The following is a 17,903-nucleotide window of genomic DNA, read 5'->3' on the forward strand; positions in this document are numbered from 1 at the left end:
TTGAAGCTTTTTTTTCTGGGCAAGGAAAGGCAAGAGAATGTTGGTTGTAATGTTTGTGTAATATACAACCAAAAATCAGCATGTGTAGCAGCTGATTTTTTTTCCATTTCTGTTTTTTCCATTTGATTCCCATTTGCAAACTAGAGGGCCAATTATCTAAGAGCTTTTCCTGATTATAAGTCCCGGGTTGCATTTATATCAGTCCATAGAAATGTTCTACCATCTACCATACTTGAGAGGAAAGTTAATTTTAAAAAATCATTGCAACCTTATTGTACTTGTAGTTCAGAGGTTTTTGGAGCCTGTAATGCATGTCTTACCATACTGCAATTCTTACAGAGATACAAAGAGGGAATGGACTGTGCCTTTAGTATTTAAGTTTCCTGGTAGTGTCAGTCTGTTTTATCTGTCTCACCTTTAAGCTGATGCGAGTCCTGTAGTTACTGGAAAAATTGCTAAGTTTTTTTCTTCTGCAGTTAAGTTTACAGCTCAGTCAATATGTTCTAATTAGCACATATGCTGATCTATCTCTTCATGTGTATAAGGGTATATGTGTGTGTATCTTTATGTACAAACACATCCATAATCAAAAATTACCCAACATGTTGTGTTACTTTTATCGTTTTGTTACTGCACTGCATTTATATTCTGCCTTTTTTCCATTAGAGAGGAACCAACAGTGGCTTACATAGTCCTCTGTCATTCCCTCACTCAATCCAGTGAGGTGGTTTAGGCTAAGAGTGAATGACCAGCATGAAAACACCCAGTGAACTCCATGAACTTAGTGATGTAAGCCGCCCCGAGGCTTCGGTGAATGGGGCGGCATAAAAATGTTTTAATTAATAAATGAATAAATAAATAAATGGCTGAGTAGGGACCGGAACCTGGATCTCCTGGGTCCCCAGTCAAACACTCTAACCAAACACCACACTGTACAGAAACCTGCTTTCTTCAAGGTTGAACGTTGGTTTACATTATTTTAATAAAATTATAATATCTATTTATTTATTAAAAGCTTTTGTATGCTGTCCTATCATACAAGATCTTAATAATCTAATAACAATATATTATTATAATAATCTAATAAAATACCTTCACACCACATTGTTGAATTACAGACTTTGGCACTATGATAGATGGTGACTGCCTTTGGTTCAGATTGTTATAAAAAGTGGTCAAACAAATTTTAAAAAATAATACAAAGTAATAGAACTCAAGTGGTTGCTGCTAACAATAGCTAAATAGAAGCTTGATGCTTAGAGGACACGGGCTTCTGATTGCTAATTTCTGGAGAGACTACTACTGGGAAAGGGTGAAACATTTGGCTGGCTGCTGTTGGCAAGAGCATGCTAGACTATATGGGTGGAACTAAAGTTTGATACAGCAGGTCCCTTTTTAATGTTCCATGTACATGCTTGGCATAGGAATTGGAAAATATCACTGTGTGAAACTTGCCACCTAAATCCATGCTGAGCCACAATATTATTCCAGAAAGTTTTGGTTGAAAAAAGGCTTTGTATCTAAAAGGTCAGTTGTATCTTTCCCCACGGTGTATACTAACAAAGCACAAAAACGGAGTTCAATAAGGGTATAAAAGGAGGGAATGGGTTTCATTTTTTGTTTAACAATGTACATTTCAACTCCACTCATGTGAAAATTAATGGTGATGAAGGTCTTTTAAAGGAAGAACAAACAAGGAGAATTGGAGTAGGAGCAGTTGAATTTGTTGTTGCAAGGTGAACGTAAGATTCCATGCTAAAAATTAAGCATCTGCACATTTAGATGTGCAAAAATTAAGCATCTGCATATTTAGATGTGCAAAAATTAAGCATTTGCACATTTGGGAGGCCGATTGTTGCTAAAGTGGGGCAATGCGCTTAGCCATTTAAAAAAATCCTACAGAGATAGATGTGGTCTTACCTCTTTTTCGCAATTGGAGTTGAGTGTGAGCATGGCCATCGGGCTGTTGGGTGCGCTGCTTCCAGTGCCAGGCGGCATAACATGATCACCTGTCTGGTTCGGGCATGGTAAGCTGAGTGCTTGGTTGGTGTGCTTGCTTCCTAATGTCGTGGAGAGGTACTGCTTGACCTGCTGCCGCTGAGCTTGTTGAATGTGGTACTTGGTTGGGTTTTCCAGGTGAGTCTGCACCTACAAACACAGAATTAAAAGTAGCAGCACTCAGTCAGTGTTTCCGAATTTACCACTGCTGTGACACTGATTTCTGTAGCACTTCATGGATTCCTCTACTACTGAAGGTTTTGTTTGCTTGTTTGCTTAATTTCTATTCTGTACAAAAGCTTTACAACAAAATAAAATATAAATCATATATGCGATATAAAACAACATTAACATTCACTGAGAATTAAAACAATATTTAAACTAGTTTTACATCTAAACAGCCGAAATTTTACCATTTTGCAAGGTCTGCAGAAAAACAGCTGGCAATGTCCCTAAATTGAATAATTCCAAAATCTTAGTAACATTCTTAGCTCAAACAACAGGTAAATAGTAATAAAATATGAATTAAAGATGCTTATTTCCTATAAAAATTTCCCGAAGTCACCAAAACTTGGTCAAATGTGAATGTAGCAGCACACATTAAAAAGGAACAGAAAATGATGTTGTTGAAGAAGACAAAAATATTTAAATTCACCTCTACCTATATTTGTTATAAAAACTGGAAAACAATCTTTTAAGCATTAAATCACATATAACCAAACGTGGTTATTAAGCTTTCAGGTGCTACACATTTCTTCTGTTTGTGATGGGCTTTATTTGATAGAACTCTTTGTGTTGGCATTCAGCTGTGTTAAAAAGTAATACCACAAAATACAAAGAAACTGATCGTTCCATTCATAACTAAATTCTATTTAAAAATTACTATATGATATCTATAGCCACTAAAAGGGGAAAATCATATTATATGTCTCTTACTAGTCCATTCTAAAATAAAGTTGCACTAAGGTATTAATGCAGCCTTAGTCCCATTACTGTAAATGGATTAAGGTATTCAAAGCGCCTAATTAAAAGATAGCTTACCTGGTAGTGATTATACTCAAGCATTTCCAGCATGGCATTTATATTCCTAGCAAAGCTAAGCAATCACTTTGGCAGCTTTCCTTTTTATTTTCTACTACCCTTGTTAGGCTTACACACAGATAAACCATAAACAAGCTGTCCCAAAAAAGGCACAAGCAACATGGGTGTAGCAGCTCTGGCTTATAATAACCTAAGCTAATTAGTTATGCATGTTCACACAGGGGGCTTTTTTCAGGAAGCTATGCAAGTTTAGCCTGAAAATTTTGGTATTAATTTTTTTCCACGGCTTTGACGTCATGCTTTTTTCATACACATAAAAGGGCCTTTTAAAGTGATGGATTATCAAAGAGATTGATCGTTTGCTTAAGGCCAATTCACTATTCAGCTTTCGTTCCAGTCATACTAGCAGACAATGGTATTTTTCTTTAGCAGTATGATTACTTGTTTCATGTCCACTCTTAAACGGCGCTGCAGTACAACTGCTAGGCACATTTCTTCGCCATGCACGCTACTGCGAGAGAATGCAGCAACCTCCTGATAAGAAGGTGCGGGTCATCTAGGAACTTCCATGTTCTCACAATGGCTCGCTGTGTTCAAAGCATGGCCAAACTACACATCCTACTCTGTACAGAAAGAGAATCTGCTTTATAAACACAGAATCTGCTTTATAAACACAGAATTTGCTTTATAAACACCTTAAAATTAAGGAAGATGGGGTCATCTTCCTTAAAGTGTTATAATTGCACTTTTTCCTTTGCAGCGGCATAGGCTCCATTCAAATGAAATAAGGATGCCCAACGTACAAGTTATGTTGCACGTATTGCTAACGTTACTCTTTGAAGATTGGGAAACATGGACATCCTGCCTTTGGACAAACCACACCAAATCGCCACAAGATAACTGCCACTTCCTTATCAACCCTATTCGGGCTCTCTTGAATAATGCTAAGCTAAACATGAGGAGGGGGGCAGACTAGCCTTGGCCCTCCATTACCTCAGCAAGTAGAGTGCACCCTGGTGAAGGACAGAACTTCCTGCATTTGTGAAGGCCCTGCATGAAATTTTAAATGCTGGTTTTTATTCCAAATTAGCACTCAAAGGCCACCAATCCACAAAGGAAGAGAGCCGCTTCTTTCTTCAAGAAGTCTCTGCTATCCAGTCCGTCAATCTTCTTTCAGTGTGTACTGACTAATAGGAACCATCAAAATGACCCAGATTATCTTTAGTAGAACTGCTTGTCCATCTTCTTTGTTATATAAACCATGTATTGTACTCTATTTTTCAAGCCATTTCCATAGCTGAAAAAAACATCAAAGCCATTCCAACTTATCTCCTACTGAAGCTGGGACACTTATGAAGGTCAAAGATGGTTCATAAGAAGATGAGGAGATTCTTGGTTATGCCTCATTAATCCTTGTTTGTGGGTGGCCATTCCAGTGTCCAGATCATCGGAGTGTGTACAGGTATTAGTATAACCATGTATCATGGATAGTCAGTAAGATACACTCTCATAAAAGTAGTCCCTCTAACAGCATACTAAGGAAGCATCAGTGCTCATACAGTTCTACTATAGCTTAAAGTGACTGAACATTAATGGTTCAGTATTGTATGTATAGAAGAGCTGCTTTAAATGAGTGGATAAGCATGGCCTGTGACTAGAATGCATTCAGGAAGCAGACCCTGACTTGGATCCTCAAAAATGTGAGCAAAAGGATGGAGTATTTTTCAGCCCCTGAAAACCCCATCATCTTCTAAAGAGACTGGGGCATCAAGAGACTCATAGAACAATAAGAGATGGGATGCAACGCTACACCAAGAAGGAAAAATCAGGCACAGATACCTTGAAAGACCAGTCACAAGATGTGAGGCAATTGCCTCTTTTCATTTCAGCTCACTATTCCAAGCTGTACAGAAGGATTCCTCAACCCTTCAAAAACTTTTCAGAAGGCATAGGGGATGAGGTGGGGCAGAAAGAAAGGGGGATAGGAAATTGCCTTCCATGGACTTCCTTCTTTTTGTAGTTCCAAATCATTTTTTTTATTTTATTCTTTTTTGCATCCAGATATCAACATTATCCTGACCTTGTGACCTCCAGCCGATTTGGACTACACATCCTACAATTCGTGACCACTGACTATTCTGGTTGAGACCGAGCTCGGGGAAACTGCCATACCTCATGCCTCCATGTTCTACTGAAGACAAAAGCATGCACCAGAGTGAAATAAAACAATACCACACATTTGTGAGAGGGGAGAGGCAAGAGTTCTGCCAACTTAAGCAAGTTACCTGCAAATGTACTTAGGGAGACCAGTTATTTCATTCTACTCTCTTCTGGAGTTGTCATTTAATTGTGCACAAGGACACACCTAGTTTTTCCTGAAAGATCACTCTGTGCTCCTTACCTATATTTGAAGGATTTTTTACACATGCAGCCTCTTACCGCTTTCTTATTGTGTGGTTGAGTTAACTAGCTCTTTTGTTCACTTTAGATACTTATTTTCAACACAATAGCAATAACAAACAAGAAAGGTGAAACAAAAAGATAGATTCTCTTTTTCATGAAACATACCAATATGCAGCAATCATTAACATCTCCCTTGAGGGGAGGGGGGGAGGAATTATCATTTCCATTTAAAATACATATACTAACATAAGAAGTGTATGTATCTAAATACACATCCATACAACTTCAACTATTGTAGGAGTACACTGAAACATAGCAAGAGCAGTAAGATCTTCAGTCCACTGTGTGAGAGGGATAGGTGTTTTTCCTTCCAAGCTTGGAGCATAAATCTCTATGCAACTGTATCCACTTTCAGTATCCAGTACTATTGTCCTTCTTTTAATCCCCACAGCACAGGTATTTAACTTAAAAGCACATGGACATTCACTCTTACCACAGATTTTTCAATAGCAAAATTTATGCAAGCAGTCCTGATTGCTATATGGCCCCCCTACCATCAGAGGCAGCATGTCATTGTATGTAAGTTGCTGAGGACTATAGATGGGAAGGTGCTGCTGCACTCATGTCCTATTCGTGGGCTTCACATGAGCATTGGTTGGCGGTCATTATGTGATCAGAATGATGGACTAAATGGACCTGGGTCTGATCTAGCATGGTTCATCTTATGTCCAGTGCTTTTTTGTAAGAAAAAAGGTGCTGGAACGCATGGAATTATTTACCTTTCGCACGCAGTCAATCACTGTACACACACCCACACACATCAGTTGTGCAACAAAACATAATGGTCGCTGTCCGCACTCAGCGCACGACCACACGACCAATCACAAGCTGAGGAGCACCATCACAACCAGTGCGGACAAAGCACGCATGCATTGGACTTGACGCACAAGCAGCCCGCATGCACCGTTTTAATGATTTTGCCACCGACCTGCTACGCTCGACAGGGCTATTCAAATCCACATGGACCAAACATCAAATTTTCAAAAGTTACTTTTAAAACTTGGAAAATCTGTCGAAAAAAAGGTGCCGGAACTCTGTTCCGGTGTGTTCTATGACAAAAAAAGCACTGCTTATGTCCTTATGAGTCCGATGCCAGTTCTGTACATCCTGGAAGATTTGGAACTTGGTTAGGTTATTGTTAAGCTATGATTAGGTTTTGTTTCTTGTTATTACTTTTCTTGTAAATTGACAAATTAATATTCTTATGCATATGTGGACAGTTCATCAGGTATACAGAAACTAATACTTTAATTTTGGATGTCTGACTTCCTTTACCAACTTGGCATGGAACCACCCATGGTTCAAATGGTGATGTGTGCTTCAGGTTTTAATGGACACACTGCTTCTGATGCTAACACCTGAATTGGTGTATTGAATATTTGTACTAGGTATCGGTAACAATTTAAAGAAAAATATTGTTTCAAAGAAACACACAGGAAGAGGTCCTCTGTTAAGTAGATGGTAACCAATTTCACACTCTCATTTATTGTATTCAAAGCAGAGTTTAAGTTGATTCAGCACTGAAATAATGCACTTTAAATCAGTCTATGATGCCCTCTTTTAACTTTCTGTGATCCAACGAATGACCCCATTTAGACAAATCTTATACACAATAACCTAGATTTTTTTTAAAATGCCACTATTAAAGCCCAATGAAGTCTCTCATGTGTCATTCAGCTTACAGAAGCACGGACAAAAAACTTATCAGACTTCAAGTGCAACAGTTATTATTCAAAGGGGAGGAAGTTTATAAAAATGAACTTTTGTTCCTATAATATTGCCCTGGGAACTGAGGTTTATAATTACACAAATCAAATACTTTTTTAGCCTTTGCTCTCATTTCAATGGGATATTTGTTCCAAAATGTCATGGGATATAAAAGAAAAGGTTAAAACACGATGATTTTAACAATTAATGGTGCCAAAACATACCAACCCACATCAACTGAAAATAATTTCATGAGCTATGTTGGGCTTTTAAGGTAAGGCCTGTTTCACTGGAAAACCAGTTTAGTCAATGAGAAAATCAGTCCGGAAACAGGATTTCAAAACCAGGTTATAACCACATTAAAGCACTTTGGTTTACAAAGACACAGAATCTAGTGTCTCAATGGCCTGAAGAGTTTAGTTAATTTTCTATCCCAGTCTGCTTCCAGCTTCCATTCAATGTTCTGGTCTTAATGGTTTGCTAGGTCTGAAAAAGCTGCCTTTTCCCAAACAAATCTACATGTTAGATGAGACCATAACTGGAGGGCCTTCTCTGGGTATCCTGACCCAGGGAAGTTAGATGGATATTAATAATAACAATAATTTCATTTCTATACTGCTCTCTGTATAGCTTATAAGAGAGTATCTTTTCTCTGGTTCTGAAAGAGATCTGTCTGTTACTCACTTTCCCAAACTTCCTCAAAAGGAAGTTTAGAAAAGCAAATCAGGGATTCATAAATGCCCATCTCAAAGAAAAAGAACTTTTAAAAACCCTAAATTCTTCTTTAGACAGGATTAAAATACGATTGAGGAACAAAGTGGCAGCTTCCTTGTATAACAAATGCTGTGCATGGACTAAAGCTTTTATCACTCAAGGATCACGAGGCTTTGGCATAGCAGAAGCCTTCAATAAAGGGGTCCCAGAAAGTCCAATCATTTAAACTTCAAATATCTACTACTTATAATATAGCACCTGATTGGCTATCATGTGGAATTTGGCATCTGCCTCATAAAATCTTCAACTGTGCAAAATGTCAAAGTGAACAGGAAGTGCCACAAGTACAGAAAGATTAATTTCAGCTTCTGCCAGCATCACCAATGGTTAGGAATGCAGGAAGATATATGCCAAGAAATCTGGAGGACATCAAATTGATGAAGGCTGGACTATGAAATGTGTAAAAGTGAAATCGGTTTTCTGGAAACATCTCCTTGTCAAAAGCTATTTAAAAATGAAAGCAAAAAAAGGGTATTTAGGCAAATAAATAATACTTCATAATGCATTCAGTGCTTCCTCACCATGCACTTGCATGTACACACATATACCTGGTAATTGACCAATACTTTATCTAGGGTTCAATCCTATGCATATTTAGACCAAAAAAAAAAAAAAAAAACCCCTATAAGACTAAGGTTTACACAGGTTTACACAGAAGCAAGTCTGACAATTCCCAGCATCCTCCAGCCTGCATAGTTGGCTATAGAATGATGAGAGCTTTAGAACTTGTTTTGCATAAACATGCAAAGGAATTCTACATGCTTAGAATTCTATATGCTGGCTAACTGGGTCTGGATTAAGTAGAGCTGCTGTAATCTAACAACCACAAGGGTTTACTGATACCCTGACACCATAACATTCTTCAAATGTTTGCATTGCACCCTTTCTGAATGAAAACTAGCTCTCATATTTTGACTCTCTTTGCTGTTCACCACTCCTCAAAATGGCTTTTTTGTCCATATTCCATAGTCTCACACTTGGGAGTAGATGCGTTTAATGAGTGGTCCAGGGACAACTGGAGCAACTGATCAACTGCCCTACTACCAGGCCTGTTGGCTTATGTTGGATGGAATAGAAGGTGTGTGTGCTGGGGTGGTTTTGCAACTCTTTTACGCTGGTGGATCTGTGCATTTCTATTCCTGCCACTCTGCCTCACTATACAGTGGGGGAAAAACAGCTATGAACCTAATCCTGTCCATCTCGAGGAATGGTGCTGGCAGTATACAGCCCATGCATAGCCTTGTTTTGGGGTGTTTCATCTGTTACTGTTATATTGGTGGTTACACCACTTCTTAAAGCCATACCTGGATCAAAAGGATGTAAACAACTATCAACCTATAACCAATAGTCCCTTCTTAGGCAGGGTGTTCCAGTGAGCCATGCGTGGGCAGCTCCAGCACTGTTAGAAGAAGTGGGTTATCTGGATCCATTTCAATCAAGCTTCAAGCCCAGTTTTGGAACAGAAACTTCCTTGGTTGCTCTGTGGGATGACCTTTGCTGGGAGAGAGACAGAAGGAGCAGGGCCCTGTTGATTCTTCCGGACCTTCTTCTTCTGAACCTCTCAACAGCTTTTGATATCAACAACCATTCTGGCAAGGTTGGCTGAGTTAGATGTTGGTGGCTCTGCTCTATGGTGGCTCCACTCCTACCTAGCCGAATGTCTCCACTTGGTGGAGCTGGGGGACTGTTGCTCTGCACATGGAGTTCCACAAGGCTCCGTTCCGTCCCCAGTGCTTTTTAATATCTACATAAAACCACTGGGAGAGGTCATCTAGATTTGGGCTGAAGTGTCACCAATATAACTACGACACTCAGCTCTAGCTCTTGTTTTCATCTAAACCACATGAGGCAGTGACTGTTCTAAACCAGTACCTTGGTTCAGTAATGGACTAGATGAGAACTCAATTCAGACAAGACAGAGGAGCTGCTGGTGGGTAGTCTGTCCGTCCAACTGGGAAATGTTCAACTTACTCCGGATAGGATTGAACCCCACCCCTCAAATGACAAGGTTCGTAGTTTGGGGGTGCTCCTTGATGCTGAGTTGTTGCTTGTCTTGCAGGTGACCTCAGTGGCCAGGAGCATCTTCTATCAGCTTAGGCTGATTTTTCAGCTACCAGAGCACTAAGATACTCAATAGAGGCCCTTTGCAACCCTTCTCCCATCAAGTAAGTGGGGAAATGGCAAGGAAAGGGGCTTTTCAGCTATCGTACCTCACTTATAGAGGTGCAACTGACACCCTCATTACCCAGATTTTGTCACCAAGTAAAGATGTTTTTATTTAGTAGTTGTTTGGTTATACTGCTGTTTACTATTCTGTGAGCCACCCAGAGAACCTTTGGGCTATGGGGTGGCATACAAATGAAATAAATAAATAAAATAAAAAAATATATTGTCCAAAAGAAAAGAAAAAGTCCCTTAAAAGTCTACATCCAAATAGATTTGTTTCAATGTTATTATTTATTTATTTATTTATTTATTTAGAAAATTTCTATACTGCCACATTCACTGAAGCCTCGGGGTGGCTCACAAATATATCAATTAAAATATTATACAATAAAAATATAAAACAAGTTAACAATATAAAATAAGTCGCCCTGGCCGAAGAATAAAATAAATAAATAGTATTAACAGTTAAAATGACGTTTGAATAAAAAGGTCTTGGCCTGGCACCGAAAAACAAATAACGACGGCGCCAGGTGGACCTCTCTGGGGAGCGCATTCCACAGATTGAGCGCCACCGCAAAGAAAGCCCTCCTCCGAGTACTTACCCTCCTAATTTCCTTCATGGAGGGTTCCCGTAGAAGGGCCTCTCCCACAGATCTCAGGGGGCGGGCGGGCATATATGGACATAAGCGCTCCTTCAGGTAGCCAGGACCCAAGCTGTTTAGGGCTTTATAGGTCATCACCAGCACCTTGAATTGGGCCCGGACTTCAATCGGGAGCCAGTGAAGCTGACAGAGGACTGGAGTCATGTGAACATAATGCCCAGTCCCCGTCAGCAGCCTGGCAGCTCTATTTTGAACCAATTGAAGTATCCGGACCGTCTTCAAGGGTAGCCCCACGTAGAGCGCGTTACAGAAGTCAAAGCGGGAAGTCACCAACGCATGTGTCACTGTCGCCAGGCAGTCGTACTCCAGATAGGGGCGCAGCTGATGGATCAGCTGAAGCTGAAGGAAAGCGCTCCTCGCCATTGCTGTCACCTGAGCTTCCAGTGAAAGCTTTGGGTCGAGGAGCACTCCCAAGCTGCGGACCTTGTCAGTGCAACCCCATTCAGGACTAGGTTTAATTCACCCTCACCAAAGCCTGATCTGCCAACCAACAGGATCTCCGTCTTGTCTGGATTGAGCTTCAGTTTATTGGCCCTCATCCAGCCCATTACCTCGGCCAGGCACCGGTTCAGCACAGCCACTGCCTCACCCGGATTGGTGGAAAACGAGAGGAAGAGCTGGGTATCATCAGCGTACTGATGATTCCACAGCCCACACCTCCTGATGACCTCTCCCAGCGGTTCCATGTAGATGTTAAACAGAAAAGGGGACAAAATGGACCCCTGCGGTACTCCATGGCATAGCTGCCATGGCGCAGAGCCATAGTCCCCCAGCACCATCTTCTGGAATCGGTCATTGAGATAGGAGCAGAACCACTGCAAAGCAGTGCCTCTGACCCCCAATCCCGCTAGCCTATCCAGAAGGATACCATGGTTGATGGTATCGAAAGCCGCTGAGAGGTCCAGAAGAACCAACAGGGCCACACTCCCCCTGTCCTTCTCCCTGCACAGGTCATCGTACAGGGTGACCAAGGCAGATTCAGTACCATACCCGGGTCTGAAGCCGGACTGAAATGGGTCCAGATATCAGTTTCATCCAAGAGAGCTTGGAGTTGTCCCGCCAACACCCGCTCCAACACCTTGCCCAGAAAAGGGATGTTGGCCACTCTGGATCCAGTGACGCTTTCTTTAAAGGGGCAGGTACCCGACCCTCCCTCAGAGAAGCGTTAACCACTTCCAAGATCCAGATCCCAATCCCGTGCTTGGAGGTATTTATTAACCAAGACGGGCAAGGGTCCAATAGGCAAGCGGTGGGATGTACTCGACCAAGCACCTTGTCCACAAACCTCACCAAGAAGTGATCTGACCATGACAGGGGTGTCAGACATAAATTCCTTACCCTCAGACCACCCTCTTCCTGCCCCGTCAAGAAAACCAGGTCCAGAGTGTGTCCACGTTCATGGGTCAGGCCTGTGACATGTTGAGACAGTCCCATGGCCGTCATGGAGGCCATGAAGTCCTGAGCCGCCCCATCAGACCAGTCTCGGCATGGAGATTGAAGTCCCCCAGGACCAACATCCTGGGGGTCCTCAACACCAGGTCCGAGACGATCTCCGTCAGCTCAGGCAGGGAGACTGTTGGGCAGAAGGGTGCATGGTACACCAACAGAATCCCCAATCTGTCTCGGTCGCCCAACACCAAGTAGAGGCACTCCAGCCCTGGCCTCAAAGGGACCGGAAGTCCCGTGAGGGAGATGGAGGCTCGGTAAACCAAAGCGATCCCCCTCCCCTCCCCTCCCCTCCCCTCCGGGTGTGAACGGTGCTGAACCAGATACCTGGGCAAGCACATTTGAGAGAGGGCAACATCCCCCCCTCTCCCGCCCAGGTCTCCGTTATACAAGCCAGGTCGGTCCCCTCATCCACAATCAAGTCATGGATGAGGGAAGATTTATTGTGGACCGACCTGGCATTCAGCAGCAGCACCATCAGGCCTGAGGAGCAGTTGACAAGACTACCTGGAATCCTCTGGCTGGGGGCAGAACCAGAAGGAGGGACAGGTGTCAGCCATCTGTCCCTCCTTCTTCTACGCGGACATGTTAAGCTGTAACGTCCATTGCCCATGACCAACCCAATGGCGGTGCCCACGCGCTCCCCAGGAAACACAAACGTCGACATGGCCTGGGACGACTCCATAAAAACAAATTAAAATACAATAAAATTATAAAAACAATCAAAAACTCCCCATTTCCCCCCCAATACAAAATTAAAGTTCCCTCCACCAACCTAGTCCCCTGCCAGCCCAGCCCCACACGGCCACAAAAGGCGGCACCGGTGGGGGGGGGGGAGCAGGGAGGGGTGAGGAAACCCGTCTGGCGGCAAGATGGCTGCGGCCTCCTCCGTGCCATTGGCGGTGGGCCTGGCATGGCCCTGGCGTCCTCCGTGCCCGGGGTGGCCCAGCGATGGCCGTGGGAGCGGCGTCAGCTGGCCCCCGGCTTGGCGGTGCGCCCCAGTCCGTTGTTACATTGCACTAGTTACGTTGCACTAGTTCAAAATAACAACACTGTAGAAACTAGACCACTACAGGAAGAAAATAAATAAATAAATACTGCTACATTATGTTACAAAGGAGGGCCACTATCCTACTTCAGAGGGTTGTTACTGTAAGGAGAAAGGATGAGAATTTTGTATGCTGTCCTGGGTTCCTAGAAAGGGGAATAAAGCTGATATACAAATGCATTTATAATGATATTTTCAGAACTACACAAGTATTTAAATTCTCATCTTTGTTGGAAAGGTCTTTCCTTTTAAAATTGATATGCATTTCCTGCTGAGCAAGCCCTTTTGAGATTGAAACATGGTGACACAATAACATTTCTTATTGCTTTATAGGATCATGTTGGCTTATATTGTCTAAGAGTTGATTAGTAGTGGGCTTCTTGACTTAGCCTATATACTTGTACATTTTTTCTCTCAATTTTATTTTTTTCCTTGTTTGCTCTTTTTGGTAAGGCTGTTAGGGAAGAAGGACACACAAACATGGGCCATACTTTTGTTCTTTGGCAGGAGCCAAGGATTATGCCAATCCATTGGCGGCAGCAAGGCCAGCCTCTCAAAACAGTTGTGAAAAGTATTGTGATTGCTGCACCTCCCTTTGAAAATGGGTGTTCAACATTACCTTTGCTCTAGTGACTTTCCACTTTTCCTACAATTTCTCAGCAGTGCTTTGTAAAAATGCATAAAGTTTGCCATATTGAAGCAAAACCAAAAAACACCCCCATTTATTCTATAATAGGAATTGGTTGATGCAAATCTAAAATAACAAAAAGACACTTCTTAAGTTTGCACCAGCATTATGGCCAACAGGGATGTTACTTTCAGCTTTTGTCTAGAGTAAAAATCTTTGCATTTTTACTCTAGAGTAGGAGCAGCGCATACAAGTTAGATCTCAAAAGCATTCCTATTCAGAGTTAAGATCCTGTGCCTACTCTAAGAATGAAGGGGGGGGGGATGCAGCTGATAGACACACATTAAAGTTAACGTATGTTTTGCTCCATAGAGTTAGCCAGAAGAAATACTACTTTACGAACAGGAAGATGTCCATAGTTGAAACGGTTCATGCGAATTTGAATAATAAAAGTCACCCTTATGGTCTTTTAACACACAGTGATGGCCGCAACACAAAAGAGCACTTGTTTTGCAAGTATGACCATGTTTTCATGCTACATGCTTTCACAGTGAATGTTAAGTGCCACAGGGACAATTTGGCGAAGAATGGAAGAGTTTGTTAATTCAAAACAGTTTTGTACCACTTAAATGCCTGTAGCTATTAGACGTCACAGTTAATAATAAAAATAAAGCAAGCCAGAATCTATACTTCGTTGCCTACAGCCTGTAATAGCTTTTATGTCAGCATCAATATGGAGAAGGTTGAATAATCAGTAGCACAAGAAACAATTTAAAGCCTTCCATTTTATCACACGATTAACATAATCATTAGAGATTACCTTTAAAAAAATCACTAACAGTGTCTTACAGTGACAATGTAGGTTGGTTTTCTACTGAATTGCCTGGTTTTTATTTCTCTGCTTAAATGAGCTGTGATGTTATTTATGTGCATATTGAACCCATTGAATTATAATAAAACAGTTCTGGATACATCACTGAACATGATGATCAAGCACTCGGTACAGGATTATCCCAGTCACCTTCACGGAAACTCTACTGGTCTACTTTGTTGCATTATACAACACCCACAGAACAACTGGAATTACGGAAATAGCGTCAACTGGTGGGGGTGGGGATGGCAGCAGAGAGAATCCAAGAGGCTTAAAGACTACGAGAAAAACTCTACAGATTTTAGTGCTTGAAGCACATTATGATGGAAACCAAGTCCCATGCACTGATGTTTCTTAGGGTTACACAACTGATACCAGCAGCAAATCACCAGCGATATGCTGGGAGATCTCCACTTCCAGTGGCCGTCTACTGGTTGGAGGCCCAAACCAGGCAGCATCAAAGCCTGTATAGTCACAATCCTAAACCCTCTGAACCCTTCATCTAACCCTTCTGCCAAAAAAAAAAAAGGCTAGTGTAGTTAAGATTTCCCCACCGACCTCAATGGGATGTCTACATGTATTACTTCTTTCCACTCTACTACAATGGTGCATCATATCCTGACTAACTCTGCACCCATTCACAGCACACCAGTGCCAATATATAAATGCAGAATCCCTGCGAAGGCGCTCAAGCCCCACAGCCTGTTCATCTGTCCTCATGCCATGCACATCTACATGAGGTGTTGATTGTGTGCCTGTGATTCTTCACCAAAGGTAGCTTGTGGGTGCATTACATGATATTCTTCTCTTCCATGGCTTTTCCCATGCTGTCTAATCATTTATGCTACTTGTTTTATAATGAGAAAAATAAGCTATTAACGGACTATCATACTACGAGACGCTACACAATGGTCTTGTAACTTTACAATTCCAATAACCCACAGCACCATCTTGTGGTTGTGTCACAAAACTTACGAACAACTGAAAAAGAAAATGTCCAAAAAGAAAATCTATGTAAATGAAATCCCGCTAAGCACCCAGGAGCAGAAGTGCAGGCTAAAAGCCTCATTTAGAGATATCAAAGGAGCAGAACAGAGAAAGTAATCACTCTTCATAAACAGCCCAACCACAAGATCAATAATACACATTAGGCTGTAATAGTAAGACTCAATTGGGCTTAGATTTGAGTAGACTTGAGTATAGGCCTTAAACTTTAAGATAAAGAGGAACCCAAGAAAAGATGTGCAAAGTAACAGCTCTGTTTAATCTGCCTTCAACATTGTTGAGAAGCACAGTATTAACTAACTTATAGAGTTACTTGTTACAAACTGCCCAGAAATCTTTAGCTATGGGCATATAGAAATGAAATGCATTATTATTATTGTTAATATTAATAATAATAATAATGGTACGCCATACAACATAGAGTGAATTTTAACCACTTAGTGGACTTTTTGAAAATGTCAATATGACACATGCTTGTGTGTTGCTCTACTCCCACGAAGTCAACATCAGACTAGACAGGATGCTAGTCAAAGTCAGCAGGAAGAGACTGCTAATCCATAACTCTGTTCAACAGTTTTCAAATCACCTAATACTTAATTTTCCATCTGTATCTCTGACATGGGTCCGCCCTTGAACAATACCCGGATAACAGGGAGAGAAATCAAGCAGATCCATTGGACCCACAGTACTTAGCAGAGAGGCTGCTAACTCACGGCCCGGCATTGCACGTGGGCCTGAGCCAGAGCCGGTCAGACTGAGAGTTCCTGAGCCAAGGACGCATGAAGTGGCACCTCCTAAGTATACTCGCTTGACCCTGCCCTGCCCCCAGGCCATCCCAGGACAGAAGGGGTCATAAGTGCTGTATCCACCTGAAAGCACATGCAATGAGCCTGCAGAGATGTGCCCAAGAAGAAGTGTGGGCTATCGTAATGCATTTTATGTGAGGTTGCCCTTGAAAATGGTCCAGACATTGCAATTGGTTCAAAACAGAACTGTCAGGTTATTGACTGGGTCAGTAGAAATGAGCACACAACCTGTCTTATTCCATTTACACTGGCTACCAATTTAAGATGCTGATAACGACATATAAAGCCCTATACAGTTTAGGCCCTGGGTATCTAAAGTAACATCTCTTTCCATATAAGCCTGCCCAGACCTGAAGATAACCTGCAGAGATCCTCCTCTGAGAGCCCTCCTTGAAAGAGGAAGGTGGTGACAAGGAGTAGGGCTTTATCTGCTACAGCTCCTCAATTATGGAAATCGATATGCTACGCGTTGTTTTGGCACCAGGTCTTTTTCTCACCCAGTTTTTACATTTTTGGGTAATATATATTTTAATTACTGTATTTTAATGCAAGTACTGACAGTTTGGGTTCTTAACTGTTTCAACATTTATAAACCATCTTGAGATCCCCAGGAATGTAAGATGGTATAGAAAAAAATTAGTTAAATAAATGGCACTGAGATCCCAGGCTGTCCTATTGCTTTAAAGCAGAGGAAGTTTACAAAATCCAGAACACAAGATAAAATAAAATGCATCATAAAATAAAGATAAAATAAAATACAGAATACATAAAATATAGCATCAAATGTCAATACCCAAAATGTCTCATCACATGCCATTAACGGCTTGGGACCTGGTTATATGCCTGCCGCCCCCTACAATCGGCAGCGGATGCCCTTCTCCGGGAACCCTCCGTGAAGGATATTAGGAGGGTGAGTACCCGGAGGAGGGCCTTTTCTGCGGTGGCACCCCGCCTATGGAATGCGCTCCCCAGAGAGGTCTGCCTGGCGCCGTCATTATTTGCTTTTCGGCGCCAGGCAAAGACCTTTTTATTTAAAGTTATTTTAACTGTTAATTTATTATTATTGTATTTATAGATTTTAATATATTGCCAAGATGGTACCAGGTTTTAAATTATTGATTGCATTTTTACGTTTATTTTGGATGTTGTGCGCCGCCCTGAGGCTTTGTTACAATGGGGGCAGCATAGAAATGTTTTAAATAAAATAAATAAATAAATAAAGCTGGAACTGAAAAGATGATAATGCTGAAACTAGACCACCAATTATGGTTTAAAATCTTTGGCAAAA

The 17,903-nt window shown here is 41.6% G+C and overlaps 1 protein-coding gene across 12 annotated transcripts in view; it reads right to left on the reverse strand.

Moving 5' to 3' along the window:
* Positions 1-17,903, reverse strand: part of MITF (melanocyte inducing transcription factor) — a 189,319-nt gene that overhangs the window by 20,497 nt on the left and 150,919 nt on the right. For all 12 annotated transcript variants that reach the window (XM_044451836.1, XM_044451833.1, XM_044451830.1 and 9 more), the window contains one exon: positions 1,921-2,148. In XM_044451836.1, coding sequence (XP_044307771.1) covers positions 1,921-2,148 — 228 coding nt within the window. The remainder of the gene's footprint in view (positions 1-1,920; positions 2,149-17,903) is intronic.

The sequence above is a fragment of the Varanus komodoensis genome, unplaced genomic scaffold, assembly GCF_004798865.1.
Source record: "Varanus komodoensis strain SLA01 unplaced genomic scaffold, ASM479886v1 scaffold6_4, whole genome shotgun sequence".
Lineage (NCBI taxonomy): Eukaryota > Metazoa > Chordata > Lepidosauria > Squamata > Varanidae > Varanus > Varanus komodoensis.